The 19,041-nt window shown below is 42.6% G+C and overlaps 1 protein-coding gene across 1 annotated transcript; it reads left to right on the top strand.

Moving 5' to 3' along the window:
* The first annotated feature begins 825 nt into the window (after nt 1–825).
* LOC111233466 (5-hydroxytryptamine receptor 2C-like) lies at nt 826–17,535 on the top strand. Its single transcript, XM_022761287.1, has 6 exons — nt 826–1,231; nt 9,334–9,534; nt 15,297–15,460; nt 15,627–15,699; nt 16,049–16,317; nt 16,963–17,535. Exons 1-6 carry the CDS (start codon nt 826–828, stop codon nt 17,533–17,535), a joined length of 1,686 nt encoding a protein of 561 aa, XP_022617008.1.
* The last annotated feature ends 1,506 nt before the right edge of the window (nt 17,536–19,041 follow it).

Here is a 19,041-nt window from a genome sequence, read left to right as displayed (position 1 = left end):
AAGTAAGAATACACAAAGACGGACAGTCAGGACGACGTAAGAGAGGAAAGTTTGATTGAGCAATACAAACTGTAGAAACAGGAAGTTCAAAAGAAGTCTGATCTCTTTTTGTTGTTGTTGTTCTTCTTGTTTATTTCTTCCACAGAATAACCTGATCCTCCAACTCTGACCTGGAAGAAGAAAAGCCACTTGCAACACCTTGGATACAACCAACCACACCAGCGATACTTACAACCAATTTCAGATACTAAAACTAAAACTATCCGGCAAAGATCTGGTGGACAGGTGGATACAGAAAACAGCAGCCATGGATATGAACAATTCAGTTTTTAGCTCCGAATTAGGGACTCTTAAACTCTTAGCTACATCATGAGGTGGAAGTGACTCAACAGCAAGAAGCAACACAAGGCGATTTGACTCATCATCGTATACCTTGAGAACACGTCGCCACTGATTTATTGGCAAGAAATGGGAGATTCAACCCTCAGTGAACAATCTGAGGCTGTTTGCAGCTAGCAAGACTTTACTGGAGTACAACTCTAGAACACTTGTAGCTAGTTCCTCCCCATCCCCTCTTCCCCATCCCCATCATTCCCCATTCCCCAAGTCGAGCCCTCCCTGTTTTCTCCCCTTCCCCCAGATCCTGGTTTTATCAATCTTTAATAGTGTGCTGTCGGTTAAAGACACACTTTAAAACTCAATGTACCTTGAGCCTCTCTCCACCTTCTTCTTCCCTCTGCTGGTGAAAAAGGTGGATTAAAACCAGGGGAGTTCCTCTCCCTCACCCTTGTTCAAGCTCCTTCTGCGTAAGGGTCTCTCTTTGGGATGGGTGGCCCAGCAAGGGCTCTCCTTGGAGGGTTCAGCACAACCACCTCCTCTCTGGAGGTGGGAGGTCGGATGTCTTGGCCGAGCAACAACCCCCTGGACCTCAACCAAACCCTGCCTTGGGGGAGTGTTGGTGCAGGAGGCGCGGCGGCCATGAGTGCAGGCCTGGACAATTTTACCCAGGAGTCCATCACCAGGGCAGTGATCAAAGAGAAAAACTGGCCGGCGCTGCTCATTCTCGTCATCATCGCGCTGACGATTGGCGGCAACATCCTGGTGATCCTGGCGGTGTCGCTGGAGAAGAAGCTACAAAACGCCACCAACTTCTTCCTGAGGTCGCTGGCTGTGGCAGATATGCTCGTGGGCATCCTGGTCATGCCGATCTCCTTAATCAACATCCTCTATGGTGAGTCACAAGAAAAATACCTCTCATAGAAGTTGAACAAGCAACAAACACCAAAATTCAAGGTTGTTCATATAGTTTCCAAAATGTAAACCTTTTACACCCTTTGCACTAGTGTTCTAGCCTCTCAGATGGTTTTGGTTTCAGATATTATTCGAGATGTTCACAGCAATAAAAAATTATATTTAACAAGACTTAAAGTCTACAACCATGCATAACTGTGTGGTGTATTTAGCTAAAGGCTAATAAGTGCTTGTAATTACTGATTTCAGTCTTTACGCTTTCTCGGCCTAATCATAAAAAGAGAGATAGACGCCTATAAAATCACACAATGTTTTAACAATCTTCACTGCAAATTCTTGCCCCTGATCTTGAGCATCCACCCACTCACCAGCTGTTGCCAGCACACTGTCACATGCTGCCTGTCAGTATTTCAGAACATTTTTCAGCGCAATTATTGAAGTGATTACTGCTTCTCCGAGACGTTGCACACTGTTGTTTTGTGACTTAAACAAGACCCGGAGGATGCCAACTTGATAATTGCAATATCGTACCAGATATCAACTGCTGTTCTTGCTTACAATATCCGTGCCAGGGTTCTGCATGAATGCCAGCATTATCTTAATCGGATGGAGGAGGGGGGGTTGTTATATTATAGGCTGTGTATGTATCATTTCTTCTCAAATGTTGAGTAACATTTCAACCAGGTTTTCACATTAGCACCACAAAGGAAAGGTGTATTTCCTACTCTGCACCTGTAAATGTCACCATCACAGAACTGATCATAGTTAAGTTGTGGATCTGAAAACCAAAACAATAAGCTGAAGGATGCTAAAATGCTCCAGAAAGCTAACAAAGATAAGATTTCTCTATGGTTTATTGATCCATTTGTGAAACTACTGATAAGCACAGCTTTAAGAGATCAATTAAAAACATTAGGTCCAAACAATATTATATATATACATAGTAGAAATAATGTCAGCACACAAATATGATCTTTAATCATTGAGGTCATGTTCCAGCATTTCCAGGCAAGTATGTGTCTGAACTTTCACATTTAATGGATTGTTATAAAAATATTGATTATAGCCAAATCTTTGGGCCAAAAATATTTTCAGATACCATCACATCTGGGAATAATTTGATCCAATATTCGTCTTAATTCTGTGTGACTGCACAGGCGTGATGTGTGAGAACATCACGGTTTAAGGAGACAGAGTACATGTCATTCTAATCTGCTGTCAGCAGACACAGCTAAATATGAATAAGCTGTCACGGATATTATCATGACAGGCCAACAAATTTGGAAAATAGATCATTAGGCTCAGTTGCTGCTAAATGATTTGTGATTCAGTTTGGATTTCTGTCCGTCTTGACAGTGACGCTGATGTGGGGAGTCTCCTCGGTTACCAGCCGACGTCACATGTTCGTGTTGTGTCTCTTGCAGAAAACGTTTTGATTAACTGAGTTTCAGTGCAAACAGCGACGCCATTTAAGCCGAAGCGTTATCACCATGGTCAATTTTGCCAGTGTGACAGAAGAGAAAGCCAGAGTCAGACGAGTCAACATAGATGTTATCTTGACAGGACAAAAGTTTGAGAGAATAACCCTGATGATGTCAACAGGGCTATTTCGGCTTGGCTTTGCCATCCTGTGACATTGTCAGACTCATTATTGACAATTCGAAGCAGCAGAACCAAAGATATCAGCTTTTTTATTTCCCATTTTCATCGTTGTGAAAACCTGGTGCCTACATTACCCACAATGCAACTCGACCACCAGCAAACTGAGAGAAAGAGATTCGAGTGTGATTTGCTAACGTAGCCTCGAGCTGCTAACCTCAAGCAGAGATGTGGTTTCACTTTCTGACTCCACGCCCCAGATTTTGTTTTTGTTTTTGTTGTTTTAGTTGCATTGTGGGAAATGTAGTTTTCAGTGTTTATGGAGATTCACTCATGCTCAGGCCTAACAGTCAATATATCTCAGCCTCTGCTGCTTCAGTTTTGACCCTGAAGTACAAAAACAAGTTATGAAAAAAACTAATCACCAGAAATATTACTTCAATGCTGAAATAAATTTCCACCTTTTACAAGCCAAAATAAAAATGCCGATGTGGATCTACACACAGGGGAACAGTACTCAGATGAAATCTTTACTCCCTCTTCTGTCTTCAGTCGTTTTGTCCTGAAGCTCTTTTGTATTCTCAGCACAACTTGGCCAAACCTGCTGTATTCATGTCTCTGCTCTGTAGCTGTCAGGCATCCTTCAGGAATACTAAATAGGGGACAGGGAAGGTTGATTGCTGCTTAATGGTCCGTGTATGGTCAATGGACACACTTGCTCACTTTCTCTGTGTCTGTCTGTTAGTTCAAGCCGCTGCTGCTGCACATTGCCCACGGCGGTAATCAATGTTACACACACACACACACACACACACACACACACACACACACACACACACACAGAAAGAAAGAAAAATGCTGACAAGTCTGTCTTCTTCTCTCTATTTGTTGATGCACATACACATCGAGACAGATAGGCCATGTGTCTCTCTGTCATTTATATACACACCCACAAAAGAACACCAGTCGCTGCACACACGCACGCACACACACACGCACACGCACGCATGCATACACACACAGACACACACACACTTGAATGGAGCCTGGATCCATACTTGCAGTGTTACCCATCAGACTGGTACTTGACTGCATTGATCCCCACGGCTGGCTGAGTGATAGACCAGACAAACACACACACACACACACACACACACACACACACACACAGGCACATCACAGAGTGTTCTCACACAATTGAAAATGACAGTGAATCATTCCGATCACAATAACTGATGATGATGACAATCATGATGAAGGATGATGCAGATGGTAATTATGCTACTTTTTATATATATATATATATATACATATGCAGATGCACACACACACACACACACACACACACACACACACACACACAGACACGCAAACACACACACATACACACACAAACACACACACACACACACACACACACACACTGCTTTTGGCAAATACGTTTGAATTTCTTTAATTGGAATAAACAGTGATGGAGTGTAAGCCACCAGAAAAATCTCTCACTCTCTCTCTCTCTCACACACACACACACACACACACACACACACACACACACACACACACACACACACACAGGCTGGCTTTTAGTAATGGTCCAGTAAAAAGATTAGAATGAGGTAAATGCTCTTTGGACGGGAACAAGGATTCTCATCATCCAATAAATCTCTGTGACGAGCTTCTCCACCCTCAGACACACACGGCCTCATTCACATAACCTCATTGTGTCTCATGTTGCATGTAAATGTTGCACAAAGATGCACATAATGTGTTAAGAAGAGAGAAGTAAGAAAGATTTTGGATGAGTTTTAATGAAAATGTTCTCTTCAAGAAATGTGTGTTTGAGTAAGACTCAGATTAAAAGACATTTTGACTGCCAATAAATGATGGTCACGCTCTTCCCGCAGCCTTGCATGTGTGTCCTGAGGAGAATTTGGCTTTTTTTTTTTTTTTTCTTAGTGGGGAACTGGACTAATTTCACACATCAAACAGGTCTTGGGAGAGCAGGAGGGAGGGAGCTGTGAACGTCACTTAACTCAGCGATGGTTTAGTTTTGAGGACTGTAAGTTTGAATTTGTGAAATTCAATCTGAGGGAAGAAGTAAGAGCCACCACACCTTTGTATCCCACCCCTCATCTCTGCTTGAGGCTAGCAGCTACATTAGCCTCTTGAAAATGAATCCGTTGCCCAGTGTGACAGCGCTGTGATTACGGTTTGGCAGGACACTCTATTAAAACTGAACGGCATTCACACAATTAATATGTAACTTCATTTCAAATGCCGACTGCATTATAAGAGACACCTAGACAGGGGATTGGGAAGGGTGTTAGATTGTAAAATATTCTGCTCATTAAATGCTGGCTTTCTGCTGGTAAAAGCCAACTGTTAAGTCATTGTGAATCCTGCATAGAGAGCAGCGTGGTACTGCAACACTGCTCCCTGACACACTCAGGAACATGGGAAATTGTTTGATCTCCAGTGATAACAAAGTGTGTGGAAAATGTCTTAATTTTCCAAAACCATTTCACTGTTCTACGCTAATTAGACATCTTCCAATTACTCTGAATGTGATTCTTGGCTATAAAGGGAGGGGAATATGGCAGCAAATTAGTGTAATTTAGACTCATTTAGTTTGTTTTCTTCCTTGGCTCTTTGTTTGCATGCCGAAAAAACCTACAAGCAGAGGCGCGCCGTCAGGATCCTGGGACATTATGCAATGACAACTATAAATCTCCTTAAATCTCTATACAGTGCACTGCTGCTGTCCCCAACCCCCCCCTAAGTGCTGATGTGGATGATGTGTGCTATAGCTAGCATCTACCCATTACCTGCATGTGAGAAACATCTATCTATCTACCTATCTATCTATCTATCTATCTAAACAAAAGAGGAACAACAGAATACATCTCACCTCAAATCTCACCTTCAAACATATAGCAAATATGAAGGGTTAATACACAGGAATAAGATGTTTCAAAATAAAAGCGCAACAGAAGACAGGGCATGATGGATAAGAAGAAACAAAAGTAGCGGAGAGGGAGATGAGATCTGAAGGTGTAGATCACACACACACACACATGCACGCACACACTCATGCACACGTGCTCACACAGGAACATACAGCCTGAGAGCATATGACCTTCAAGGCCGACTCAATCAAAGTTCTTGCTGAAGGCTATATCTCTGCATGGAGCCCAGATTGGGAACACACACACACACCCACACACACACACACACACACACCCACACATACAAGGTACCGAACTTCTTCCCTGACAGTGGATTGATATGAGATCCTGTACTATAGTTATGGAGATATTATACAGAGAAGTTTTCATTTGAGGGCTCTGCAGGATGTCTTTGCATGAAACAACTTTCATCAACAAAGGTTCATCTTCATATTTTGGACACTGCTCGTCTCTTTCTGAGCATACTGAGGGAGAAAGTCAGAGAAGGTCAGAGAACTACATCAAGAAAAATCATTATCGATGATCAACTTTGGTACCAGTTCTCTCACTTCAATCAGAAATTCTAGTTTAGCCTTAACTCAAAAATCCAATCATTTTCAAAGCCAATATTGACATCAAAAATTTAAGAGCAGAGTTACTGAAGAAAAGGACAGAAGCATATTGGTAGTTTGCTTTCATTACTCTTCATTAGTCTAGAGACGATCAACAAAAACACATCAGTTCTTCAAAGTAAATCCACGCTTCCTTCTTGGAAGCCGATGTGACCTCAAGTTAAACCAGTGACTCAAAAACATCATTTAAACACTCACCTCGAATCCCTCCTTGACTAATATCTGATTTGCTTATATCTTTAAATCATAACCTCCCTGCATTATGCACCGCCACAGCAGTCCAACTGGAAATGCATCTTATTAAAAAGGCAAAATGAACTGAAAATGTTTTTTTAGTTGAGACTAAAGTCTTTTGATAAACAGAGTTTATCTGCAGCACTCAGAGTCGATTTGAGTCTCTCAGTGTATTTAGCAGAAAATCCAGCACACCCGCTAGCCAGCTGAGTAACACCTTCTGTGTGTGTGTGTGTCTGTGTGTGTCTGTTTGTGTGTGTGTGTGTGTGTGTGTCATGCAGTGCCCCCAATAAGTGTTTGACCTCTGAAAAGTTACGCAAGCGGCCTCCCACTCAGCACACACACACACACACACACACACACACAAGCAATCGCGTGATTCACTCCACATGCATCACATACGTGCTGCTTATCCTGCGAATCAGAGATGAAATTAAGCAGTTTGTGTGTGTGTGTGTGTGTGTGTGTGTGTGTCTGTGTGTGTGTCTCTGTGTGTGTGTGTGTCTTTGGCCGCAGGTCCTGTCCTCTGTGAAGAAAGGACTGCTCATATAGAATAGCTGCAGGCGTTGAAAGACACAGAGACGGACTTTGCAGTGCACTGTACGTCCTCTTCAGAAAGCTGACACAGCTGGAAATAAAACAGAAGCACCGTTTCCTCTGATGTTCTCCAGTTGCATATTTGCATTTTATTCTGTTATTATTCTGGACAGGAGAACCTTTAGGGGAAACGCATCTCATGCAAACAAGAAACGATGTGTTTCAGAAGACTCTCCGACGGGGTTTGAGTCACTTTTCTTTGACCTCTTCACTTCTTTTTTTGAAGTTACCTGTGATTTGAAAACATGGACATGAATTAAAGATCGTACTGAGAGGACAGTGACAAAAAGTGCAAGAACCACAGTGATAAATAGACAAAGTTAATGAGCTTGGTTCCTGCTGTGACGAGGAGTATGGGCGTATATAACAGTGCATTCATGTCACACATGATTAGAGCTGTTTATTCAGATTTTGGGTCATTTTACTTTTTCATCAGACTTTTTTGTTCACTTTTTTAATTTCTGTAACAGCCAGGTGCTGATATATGTTCTTTCCCCCACAGTACCTCTCCAGCTGGTGGGTAAAATAGCGCCAGGATATCATTTTAGCCCGCTAAGTAGCCATCACACCAATTAAGCTAACTAATTTAGCCCTGTTTAGGCTAACCTGCTGATTTAATTCCCTCTCAGCTGGTCTCAGCCATAATGCTCCCAAATGCTCTGTTGTATTCCCAAGCGGCACACTGGCCCAGTGCTGAGAGAGTAAAGACATGATTTTAAACCCCATGACCCACACTGTTCACCCTGCAGAGCTATGACCTTTAACCTCCCTGTGGAGTGGAAGAAAAAATAAAAAGAAGAAACAGACATTCCCATCAGCCTTAGCTGTACTTTGTGTTGAGTGCTAATTAGCAATTGTTAGCATGCTAACACACTAAACTAAGATGGTGAACATGGTAAACACTATAACTGCTAAACATCAGCATGTTAGCATCATTGTGATGATGTTAGCATGTTGAAATTAGCATTTAGCTCAAAGCATCACTGTGAGCCTTCAGCCTCATAGAGCTGCTAGCATCGCTGTCAATTTTTTGTCTTGTCTTAATGGGGCCATTTGTAAGTTTATCTCTGCCGCCAAATGTGTGTTTCTTGCCAGGAGCAGGTGGTGACTGTGGCTTGACAAGAGCTTCGCCATCGTTGTCTTTTAATACAAGAGGGTATAATACGCCCTCTGAGTAACGCTACTATTAGAAAATGATGGTTAGCATGCTAACCTCAGTAGAAGAAACCTACCTTCTAACCTCTATAAGTTAACTCCTCACGGAGGAAAACGTCTGCTAAATAAAGTGGTGTGAGAGCCTTGGACAATGGATGCATATGACATATTTTAAGTTTTTAAATATGTAAATGAAGTCCTTTGTTGAAAAATCACATGCAAACCTCATTTAATGACTCATATTTCCTAGTGTGGGTATAATACAATGGACGTTGTTATTCATTTTTTCTCTTTTGTTATATCCTTTTCATAATCTTGTCAGCTTCATTTTTTTATCTTTTTAATCTTAGAATCAGCAGGATGCACACACACGAACACACAACAGACACAAGAAAGCTTTATGCACTTATTTTTCACATGGACTGTGGTTGCTTTTTGTTAAACAGTATCAAAACCACAGCTTTACCTTCCTCCTGGCAACATTTATCTTAGCATTTACTCTGTTAGTATACAACTGTCAAATGTAAACAGCTTTGTGTAAAAATCCTAATCACACCTGAGTAATACTCCTAAACCATGTAGATGTCGTGATCGTCTTAACCCTGATTCCTCATGGGGGCCGGTGAGTTTAGAGCCTGTGAAGTGTGCTGTGCCTTTGTGCTTCGACGTACTCTGGTTAATTAAAGTTTAGTCAACCTCTCAGTGCTGTGTCTTAAGCCTTTATAGTCTGCTGACCCTGATGGCATTTGCTCAGTCACACCCTCAGAACAGATTGAACATATTTACATCAGTGCTTTCAAAAGTCAACAATATCAACAGCAAAAAAAAAAAAGAAGAAACTGCAGGAAAAAGTAATCCGCAGAGATTACACGATAATCACACATGCTTTCTTTTCTGCTTCTCTGTCTCCGTTCCTCCAGACTACGCCTGGCCTCTCCCCAGCGCTCTCTGTCCGATCTGGATCTACCTGGACGTCTTATTCTCCACCGCCTCCATCATGCACCTGTGCGCCATCTCCCTGGACCGATACGTCGCCATCCGCAACCCCATAGAGCACAGCCGCTTCAACTCCAGAACCAAAGCAATGATGAAGATCGCCGCAGTCTGGACCATATCTATAGGTCAGAGCGCATGCAGACGCGTGTAGATTAACTGTTAGTCTTGTTTTGTACCATACAGAAAACTGTTACAGAGCCGGCATGTTTGCAGTATATTCATGCAGTCAAGAGGAAGAAGCCTATTGATTAGGCTATCACTACAATTGACTACTTTTCATTAAATTCACAGCCATAAAACTTCAACCTTCTCTTGATAATGTCATGGCCACTCACTCTCAGTTGAAGTAATAATGGATCTTGTTAACTTGAAACTTGTTATCTTTTCATACTAAACCTTCGAAATGGAGTTACCAGCATCTAAAGATTTATTTTGTCTCACAGAAGAAGTACTGTTACATACTGTCCACAGTGTCTGTGTAAGCATTTTAGCACCACGTATTTCTATTTAACCTCCACTGTATTTGTGTGGATTCTCTATTTCTTATCTGGGTGAACCGGCCCCTTGAATATTCGTGCTCCGTTTACAGATAGCAGAAGTGCTGTCAGAGAGGTTGCTGATTCACTTTTACTGTCATTTCTGTGGCAGGATTTGTGGTGTTTTTGTATTGGATTTCATTTTATTGCACGGAGTTTTTCTTTGTTAATTTGTCCATCCCCTATGGGCCCGCACAGAGAGTCGCCAGATTGATGACTGTTATTACATTTAATGACTTTTAAGGATCCCCTGGCAGTTTCCGCAAAGGTCCCACCAGCACACCTACTGACTGTCTGAAACACTGGCAACACTGTCAGTTTGTTGACGCTCAAAGCGTCTGGCAGCTCATTGTTACAGTTGGAGCCGATTTGCAAAACATACTTTTCTAATCCCCAGAGGTGTTTGCAGCACTTTTTATATTCATTGCTATCAGTTGCAAAGACAATAATATGCAAATGAATGATTGATGTCCTCTGAAAACTTAGGGTAACTATTAGCAGTATAGCCAGGAGATACGATCTATTGAAAAGAATATGTAAAACCAACTATAGAAGCAGTGGCAGTGTGTTTGTGGATGAATAACCAATGCTGTGAATCAGAGAGTAATGAGGCTGAGTAAGACGTCTCACGCAAGCTGATGGGCTTCACATTTTAATCAGGATCTTATAGCAAACAGCTTTTGTCGTTCTCTGTTGATATTTTATATTTATTACATTTTGTTTTTAATTTCCTCTTAAAGCTCCCAGGATGAAAATAAGAACTAAACTAGTTTTTTCAGCCGCAATGGAAGAAATAATTATGAGCTGAAACAGAAATAAACCACGGATCAGATTCATTTTCAAATAACAAACAGCTTGAAAAAAGTTGTTCACAAAATAGTCTCACCACAAAGTCCATTTAGTAGCTGTTCTGGAGCTTTTGATCATATCACATGACCTTCATTAGCAGAACACTGATGAGATGCTGGGGGGGGGCTTCTCATTCATTTTGGCTTAAAAGTTGATCTTTAAAGTTCACACTTCATCTCGGAAACTTGTTTTCATAATAATGTCACCACAAGCTCCATTTAGTAGCAGTTCTGGAGCTTTTGATCATTTAACATGGTCTTTACAGCAGATGAAAAAAGATCACTTGGTTTACTTTCCCTTCTCTTTTTCAGCTGTATAATGGCCTGAAGTAATGTGTCTGTCCTCTGTGTGTGTGTGTGTGTTTGTGTGTGTGTGTGTGTGTGTGTGTGTGTGTGAGAGAAAGTAATGCTTCCCTCTGAGTGTTTAGGGATCGGATGACTTTTAGAACCTTTCTCTCAGCCCTTCCTCTGCCTGTCTGACCTGATGTTGTTTCATGCCCTTTAACACCCAGGAGGGCTTCCATGTCTTAACACGTACAACCACACACACACACACTTACACATACACACACTTAGCCTAACGTCCTCTGACCCTAAAGTAAAGTCATGGCATCAGTGCATAAACCCCCTTGGGACATATGTAAACTCTTAATCCAAATGTTCCTCTTGAAGAAAATGCAAACTGCTTTCTATTTAATCTGATTCCTATGTGGGACATAATACAAGTGAAGTCACGGAAGAGTATGGATGTAATTGAAGAAATACAGAATAAACTTTTCTCTAAAGAAACTGTACTATATGTTGACCTCACAATGCCATGAACAAAGGAAACGGGAGATTTCCTGCTTGTACAAAATGACTAAGTACAATGATTCCTCGTGGCGAAGACGGTGCAGTATGATAATTAGTAATGTATACTGTCTGGACACAGCACTCATCACCCCAGGACAGGATGAGGAAAGAGTGGGTCCCATATCTGATCATCTGTATCTCTGCATCCCCAGTGTTTCTGTCTGAACTCAGGTAACCATTCATCACAGTCTTCATGCTATTCTTCAACAGCGTTTCACAGCAGAAGAAAACCACAGAGGCTCTGGTAGATCCATGGCTGCACATGTATTAGGACTGGTCTTTCACTTATCGCAACACTTGGTGTGAAGCTGTTACAACAGGTCAGAGGGAAAGTGAGGCTTAGTCCTCTCCAGTCAGCAAGTCTTATACTGTATTGACCCAATGTCAGCAGAATGGGAAGAAACAGGAAACATGCCCCTTATTCTGACTAGGGACCATTCATGCATTAACCCAAAGTGGTTTTAGCCCTTGTGCTAACCTTGCAGTCACACCAGAACAGACCAAATCAGCTGCTTTTGTTGTGTAACGTGTTCGCCACCAAGCGAGCCGGATGCAAACAAACGGTGTATAGCTCCTATTGAATTACCTGAATCAGTTGTATCAGTGTTAACACTGGGTTTTATTTGCATGTAACTTCCAAAGGTGGCGTGTTCGCAGCCATTCTGTCAACAGTTTGTTGACATGTGGGAGATACCGTCAGTGTCAGAAAACAACAAAGTAAAGTTGTTTTGCTGTGGAAGATTATTTCCGACGGCTCCAGGTGATTGACGATAGACACCAGGAGGAGTTTATGTTCCTTCTCTCTTCTTCTTCACAACCAGCAGCTTGTGGATCATTAGAATTCCCCTGTTTTCCTGTTGACATTTCCTTGACCCACTCTAAAGGTTCTGCGCTGCTACATGCTGCTGTGATTGAGGTCTGAGAGGGTTTACAGTGATCAATGCTGAGGGATTAGCAACAGAACACCCCACAGACGATCCTTGCAGCCGCTCCCTGCGGTGTAATAACACACTCTGTTTGACTTAAAGGTTGTTTCAGTCCATCTGGACGTGTGGGTCCAGTACGACTGCAGCTTGCATAACAGGACATTATGTAACTTTCTGTAGTACTTTGTAAAAACTATAGTTAGTGATTCTGTTATGGCTCCCACTTGTTCCTCCAAATCCCAATAATTCTTTGCCCAGCTTACTGTTTATATAATGTAACATAACTGCTTACATTTCATTTCTTTTATACACTGTGTTTGCATTAGTTTCTTTTTCTAAAATTGTATGATACAGTATCTCATTAAAAAAAAATTGACATTCTGGAAATAAAACACACTGTGAGCAAACAAAAAAAACATTTCTCACTCAACAGGTGGGTTTGGTTTTACTTTGTATTCACTTTTTAATTTGTATCAATATATCAGAGGTGAATGCAAAAATACATTTTTCTGCAATGAAAAATGTTGACAATGAGGTCTGTTCATTATGCAGAGGCATTTTCCTGGGAAGCGATACTCCTGTTGAATTTTTAAGTAATTCTTCACTGCGTTGAAGACTGAATTGTGTTGGGGCTGAGGAGGATTTCTCAAAGCCCAGGCCTCTAGGCAGATGCTACTCTTTCTTTTTCTTTCTAATTTGTGCTTGAAAGTCTCCTCCACACACCGTTAGCGACGGTAGGGATGAATCATGGCTCGACCCGGACTCCTGGACAGTCTCATTAGTCAAAACTATTTCCACACCACAGGTTATTTGGACATTGGCACAGGTAAAATGTTTACAATTAATGCTAACAGATTCATCCTCCTGGGCAGCGCGTGTGAAGTCGATTTCAACAATTGCATTAGGGGAGCTGCCACTGGTCCAACCTGCGCTTTGATGTTGGCCTGGCCACCAGCTGTGCAAGAGAAAATGATGCACCTCGTGTTTTGAATGAATTACACAGGCCGGCGCTGTGGATGTGACTGAGACGGCCCCGACTTTGTCTCTGAAATGAAATGAAATGACTGGAGAGCTGTAATAACCCGGAGTCTCTTTTCTGAAACAGAGCCCGGGTCGGCGAAGCATTTCGACAGAAAAGCTCTCTGAAATCAGACGCGGCACATTAGTCAGTGTTATTATCACAGGTCAAAAAACTAGCTCGGCCCCCAAAGCCTTGTTCTCACCTCAGTCTTTTATCAGCAGCTATTATATTGCTATGAACATCCAGTACACACTGACAGGTATTACGAGCTCCAGTGGCATATAGATTCATCCCCATGTGTGACATTTCATTCCTCGTTTGCTCTCATTATAATAAAAAGTCTTTTCAGGCATGTTCACTTCTCCTTTTCCTCTTTAAAAGTCCTATTATGTGTTTGGGGTTGGTCATGATTAGATGGTTTTTTCATTTTCCAGCCTTGATTTATAGTTAATACTAAAATTACCTCGTATTTCCAAGTAAGGACTCTGGCCCTCCGTGTTCAGTTTGAAGGAAGTGGCAGTGGGTGTTTCTTCGGCCCTGACTGACAGTTATAACCACAGAAACATCATCTTTTGTATTTCAGCTTAAGTTTCTTGCAGTGAAGGATTACCCCGTGTGTTTATTACTGTAACCGCACATTTTGCTTGTTAATCTCACAGACTTCTTCTTTTTAAAGTATTTTAGGGGCATTTTGAAAGCAGAAATGCAACAAGGAATGAGGGGAGACGGGCGACATGCTTTAAAAGTCACTTGTATGATCCGAAACGAGGACATTGCGATTACACGATCAGCGTTTTACACCCCCAGGCCACCAGGATGTTCCAATTTCAAACACTTTACACTGATATTACGTAGATATTTTTAGCAGATTGTCCAATTCTTACTCTCCAGTGAGAACAAACCAATAAGTTGGACAGACCGGTAAATTGGTCAATATTAGCTTTTGTGCAGATAAATCTGTATAGGTATATATACGTGTATGTTGGCCGATACATAACATAGAATTTCAGAAATATTAAAGTAGTTTTGAGGTTATTTAGAAAATCTTGGTCAAAAAAAAATCTCATCAAGATATGGCTTGCCTATGCTATGAGCTTAAAAAAAATAATCACAGCCAATATAGTGTATCTGCAGAAGCCCTGAAAGGCCGGAGATGCCAGCTTCTAAGCTTTTGGTTTTTTTTCATCTGTGAAAACAAGAGAAGTTTTCTCTCTTTTTTTTAGGCTTCTTTCCGGAAAAAAATGATTAATTTACCTCTGGGGGTTTGTTTAGACAGATGGAAAAAAAAACCTTTTATTATCTTGGCCAAAAAAAATAAAAGAATCACTTGCTTCTCAGAACTTCTGTATGTATCAGATTTCTTTAAACTGTGAAATATCAGTATTAGTTTCCTGAAAAATCCAGTATTGGTCGGGCTATTATTACATTTAAATAGGTTCCCCATTATTACCCTTAATGTTTTTCCTCATTAAGTTCCTTCATTGTTTTTATGATATTACCTAGTTATTATCTTGTTTTCACCAACCTGTGTGTAAAGTGCCAAAAAAGTCCCATCACCGGGAGAAGCTCTGTATTCAACATGAATCTTTCCGCCCACAGAAGCACCGAACTGGTGGAAGACAACAAAGGAAAAGTTTCAGCAAAATAATAAAACTGACAAACATCAATTCTCCCGTCCCGCTCTCTCTCTCTCTCCTTCTGCAGGTGTGTCGATGCCCATCCCGGTCATCGGCCTCCACAACGAGGACAAGGTCTTTGTCAACGGCAGCTGTGTCCTCAACGAGGAGCGCTTCATGCTGATTGGCTCCTTTGTGGCCTTCTTCATCCCACTGGTCATAATGGTGGTGACATACTGCCTCACTATACAGGTAGGCATGTCTGTGTGTGCGTGTGTGTGTGTGTGTGTGTGTGTGTATTGCCAAAGATATTCCTCTGTTCTGTTCTGTTGTACTTTACTCTTCTTCTTCTCCAACACTAAAAACCTCCGACCTCTTCTTCTCCTTCTCTATTCCCTTCCTGCCCTCTCCTCTGCAGGTGCTCCAGAGGCAGGCCACTGTCTTCCTATATGAGGCAAAGACTTCCTCCCAGCAGCCTTTGCACACACCAGCAATGACAAACACATTGCAGCCTCCGCCCAGCACCTTCCACCTTCCTCAGATCAACACAGTTGCCCCGCCAGACTCACAAGGTAAACACCGATCAGGCTTCCAGCTGCTGAAATCTGCCTCATGTTAACAGAAAAAAAACATCCATTTGCATGTTTTTAATTGATAGTAAATATGTAAATTTATTTATAAACCGTCGGTAATACCCATATGTTTATTATTGTTAAATGAGGAGGGAAATGCTGACAACTGTGCAACTGTGGAACTGAAATTTGTTGAACCACAAACCTTAATGTAGTAATATGATCACATAAGGTAAGGTAATATAGATCCGTGATACCTCTTTTGCCCCCCCCCCCTCCACAGAGTTAAAGCCCCCACTCCCGCCTCCACCCCCGCCCCCTCAGAGCAGACGAAACACCCTGAGCTGTCTGAAAGGAGCGGAGCCCAGCATACTGCTCAGCGCCTCCACATCCGACAGCATAAGCATCATTCCCAGCTCGGAGGCGGCGTCTCAGCTCAGCTCGCCAGCCGCGGGGCCGGGGCGGAGCGACACGTCGGGTTGCCACGGGCGACGGGGGATGATGCAGGCCATAAAGAACGAGAGGCGGGCCTCCAAGGTGAGAAATGAGGAGTGGAGGTGAGGCAGAGTGCTTGTCATCTGATTTAAGGTGCGCTTGTTTCAGGTGTCCCAGACAGGTGATAGAACAGCTGGTAAATAAATACAAGTACAACACAAGTTCCCTCAGAGGTCGTGCTGGGTGTTGGTTGAGGTCATCACTTTTTCTTTGATCAGTTATTTGAATTTTGACAATTTTAGTCTGTATTTTTATTTCTTCGTGTGGCTTGAAATCTTACTGTTGTTCCTGTGGGGTGTGGTCAGTACACTGTGACATCACCAGCTGTTTAAAGGTGCAACAGAGCAGTCAGACATACAAACATATTTATATTGCTCAACGCACCAACATTTAATGCTTTGCGTGAAGCATCATTATCACTAAATGCATTTCATTTTGTCTTTGAAGACCAAGGAAGACGTGCTCTTCTCAGTGACTCACATAGTTTCAAACAACAGAGGAAGATCAGAGGGGCTTTAGTTGTGGCTGCAGAATCCCAGCACAGAAAACAATTATTTACTAATGATGCATGTATGTCAGCTGAGGAGCATTCAAGAGGTTTAGCCACTTGAAATAAGGGATTTTATTTTTTACTGACCAGTACTCTTAACTTTATATCTATTTTTCCCCTTCATTTTTCCCCTTCAGGTCCTGGGAATCGTCTTCTTCCTCTTCCTCATCATGTGGTGTCCCTTCTTCATCACGAACGTTACCTTCGTCCTGTGCCGCGGCTCCTGCAACGAGTCGCTGCTCCACGACCTCCTCAATGTCTTCGTCTGGGTGGGTTACATCTCCTCCGGAGTCAACCCGCTGGTCTACACCCTCTTTAATAAGACCTACAGGAGAGCGTTCTCCAGCTACATCAGGTGCCAGTACAAAATGGGGGCCAACGCTGCCGGACAGAGTTGCAAAACCCTCCTGGTCCCCCCACCGTGCCCGTCGCACGCCGTGACCCCTCTTCTGATGGGCAGTCATGGGAAAGCAGGCGTGGACCGGAACAGTAACTGTCGCAACGGCAGCAGGGGGGACAACGGGAGGCTGACAGTGGACCCCGAGGACACGACGGATGACGGGACGCAAATCGGAATAGTGTCGCAGAGCCTCTCTGAATGCCACAACATCGGCATACTATCGGAGACAGAGCCGGAAACAGAGGTGGAGCAGGAGCTGTCGCTCATCAGCTACAGCCCCGCCTCCAGAGAACACACAAGCAGCGTGTGACTGCGTGCGTCTTGTTGTTTCATGTCTTCTTTCTAACCTGCAGACGCTGGGCCGAGCAGCGTCTCAACGGGCCGGCGCTTGGAGCCTACAGCCTTCTCACTGGTTTCAACTGTAAACCTGCAGTGGGGACTCTTATTGTGGAAAGACTAGTCTCAGTTGAGGAGCCTTATCCCCACACAGAAGTGCAGTACTTACATCAGTGTGTAGAGAAATCAGAAGAGTTTACCTCATGGGTGAAAAAGTGGGATTTTCCACTCCTGCTTTGGAATGAAAACCAATATCTCAGCCGTGTTTATTTTCTATTTGCTGTCAAAATGTTGCTTTTCATACCATAAGTGGAGAATTAAAGCATTTGTCAACGTAATTGTGCTCATCAGTCACAAGTGGTGTGCTTCATGGGGGCAAAGGTGCCAGCTGAGACCCAGACAGGGAGGGAGATTGGGCAAAAGAGTCGGTGAAGAGCGAACTCTCTTTGTCAACCTGGTATGAAGTCAAGCGGCCCATGGAGTCCCACTGACGCAGGTTACGGAGTCAAGCACCAACCGCCGAGGTCGACGGGGTCAAACTATGACTTCAAGCCTTCACACATAGTCAAAATGCAGTCTGAGCGCTGGTTCGTGTGGACCCCCCCACCCCCACCCCACACACACACACACACACACACACACACACCAAGCAAATGAAAACCAAAATCTATTTTTGTGCCGGTCAAGCTTGACGCCAACAGTCATAAAAGTCTCTCTGAATGACCCTTTTCCAGCATGAGTAATCTGAAATGGGATTTTTCTCTAAAGGAAACCTTCTCAAAGCTGCAGTCAGAGTTTGTCTGAGAGAAGATGTTGGAATGTACATTGATCGGTCGTGGACTCACAGTGCCATCTGGTGGCCATGTGACGCACAGAGCGGTCGCTCCCCTTGAGTACAACAAGGGGCTAAAACAACTAAAAAACATGGTGCAGGCCTTTGGTCCAACAGCTGTCAGGCTCTTGCTTCCCTTCACCACTTTTCACAGTCCAACATTACCAATTTTTTACCCCATAAAGTTTAAAATAAAAGGAAGCAATCTAAAAGTGTAATTAAAATATGATGTTTTATGATGTTGTGCAGATCATTAAAAAGGAGCAAAATATATAGATTTTACATCATCAGCCACATTTGTTTTATCGATTATCCATCGTTATCATTGAGTCGCCTTCATAAAACAATATAAAGCTCACTCTCCGGGACCAACACGGCTGTGATCAGTTCACACATACCTTTATTTTCCCAAAACAGTGTCATTTCACACTTAAACTTAAAAATCAAGAAAATATTATTAAGCAAGTTCACATCATAGTAGCAAATTTAAAGAATATGCAAAAGCTGAGTTTGAGTCAACTGGAGACACAGATTGTACGTGTGAGTTTAAAGCTCATTGTTTGGGTAGGTGACTGAATATTTCCCACATCTAATGAATGTCTGCAAATTCAGTATAAACATCATTGAGATTGTCGTCATACGCGTCCA

Source organism: Seriola dumerili, unplaced genomic scaffold (genome assembly GCF_002260705.1).
Source record: "Seriola dumerili isolate Sdu_G_001 unplaced genomic scaffold, Sdu_1.0 BDQW01000393.1, whole genome shotgun sequence".
NCBI classification, from domain to species: domain Eukaryota; kingdom Metazoa; phylum Chordata; class Actinopteri; order Carangiformes; family Carangidae; genus Seriola; species Seriola dumerili.
The sequence above is the reverse complement of the archived record's forward strand: the minus strand, read 5'-3'. Positions and strand labels throughout refer to the sequence as shown.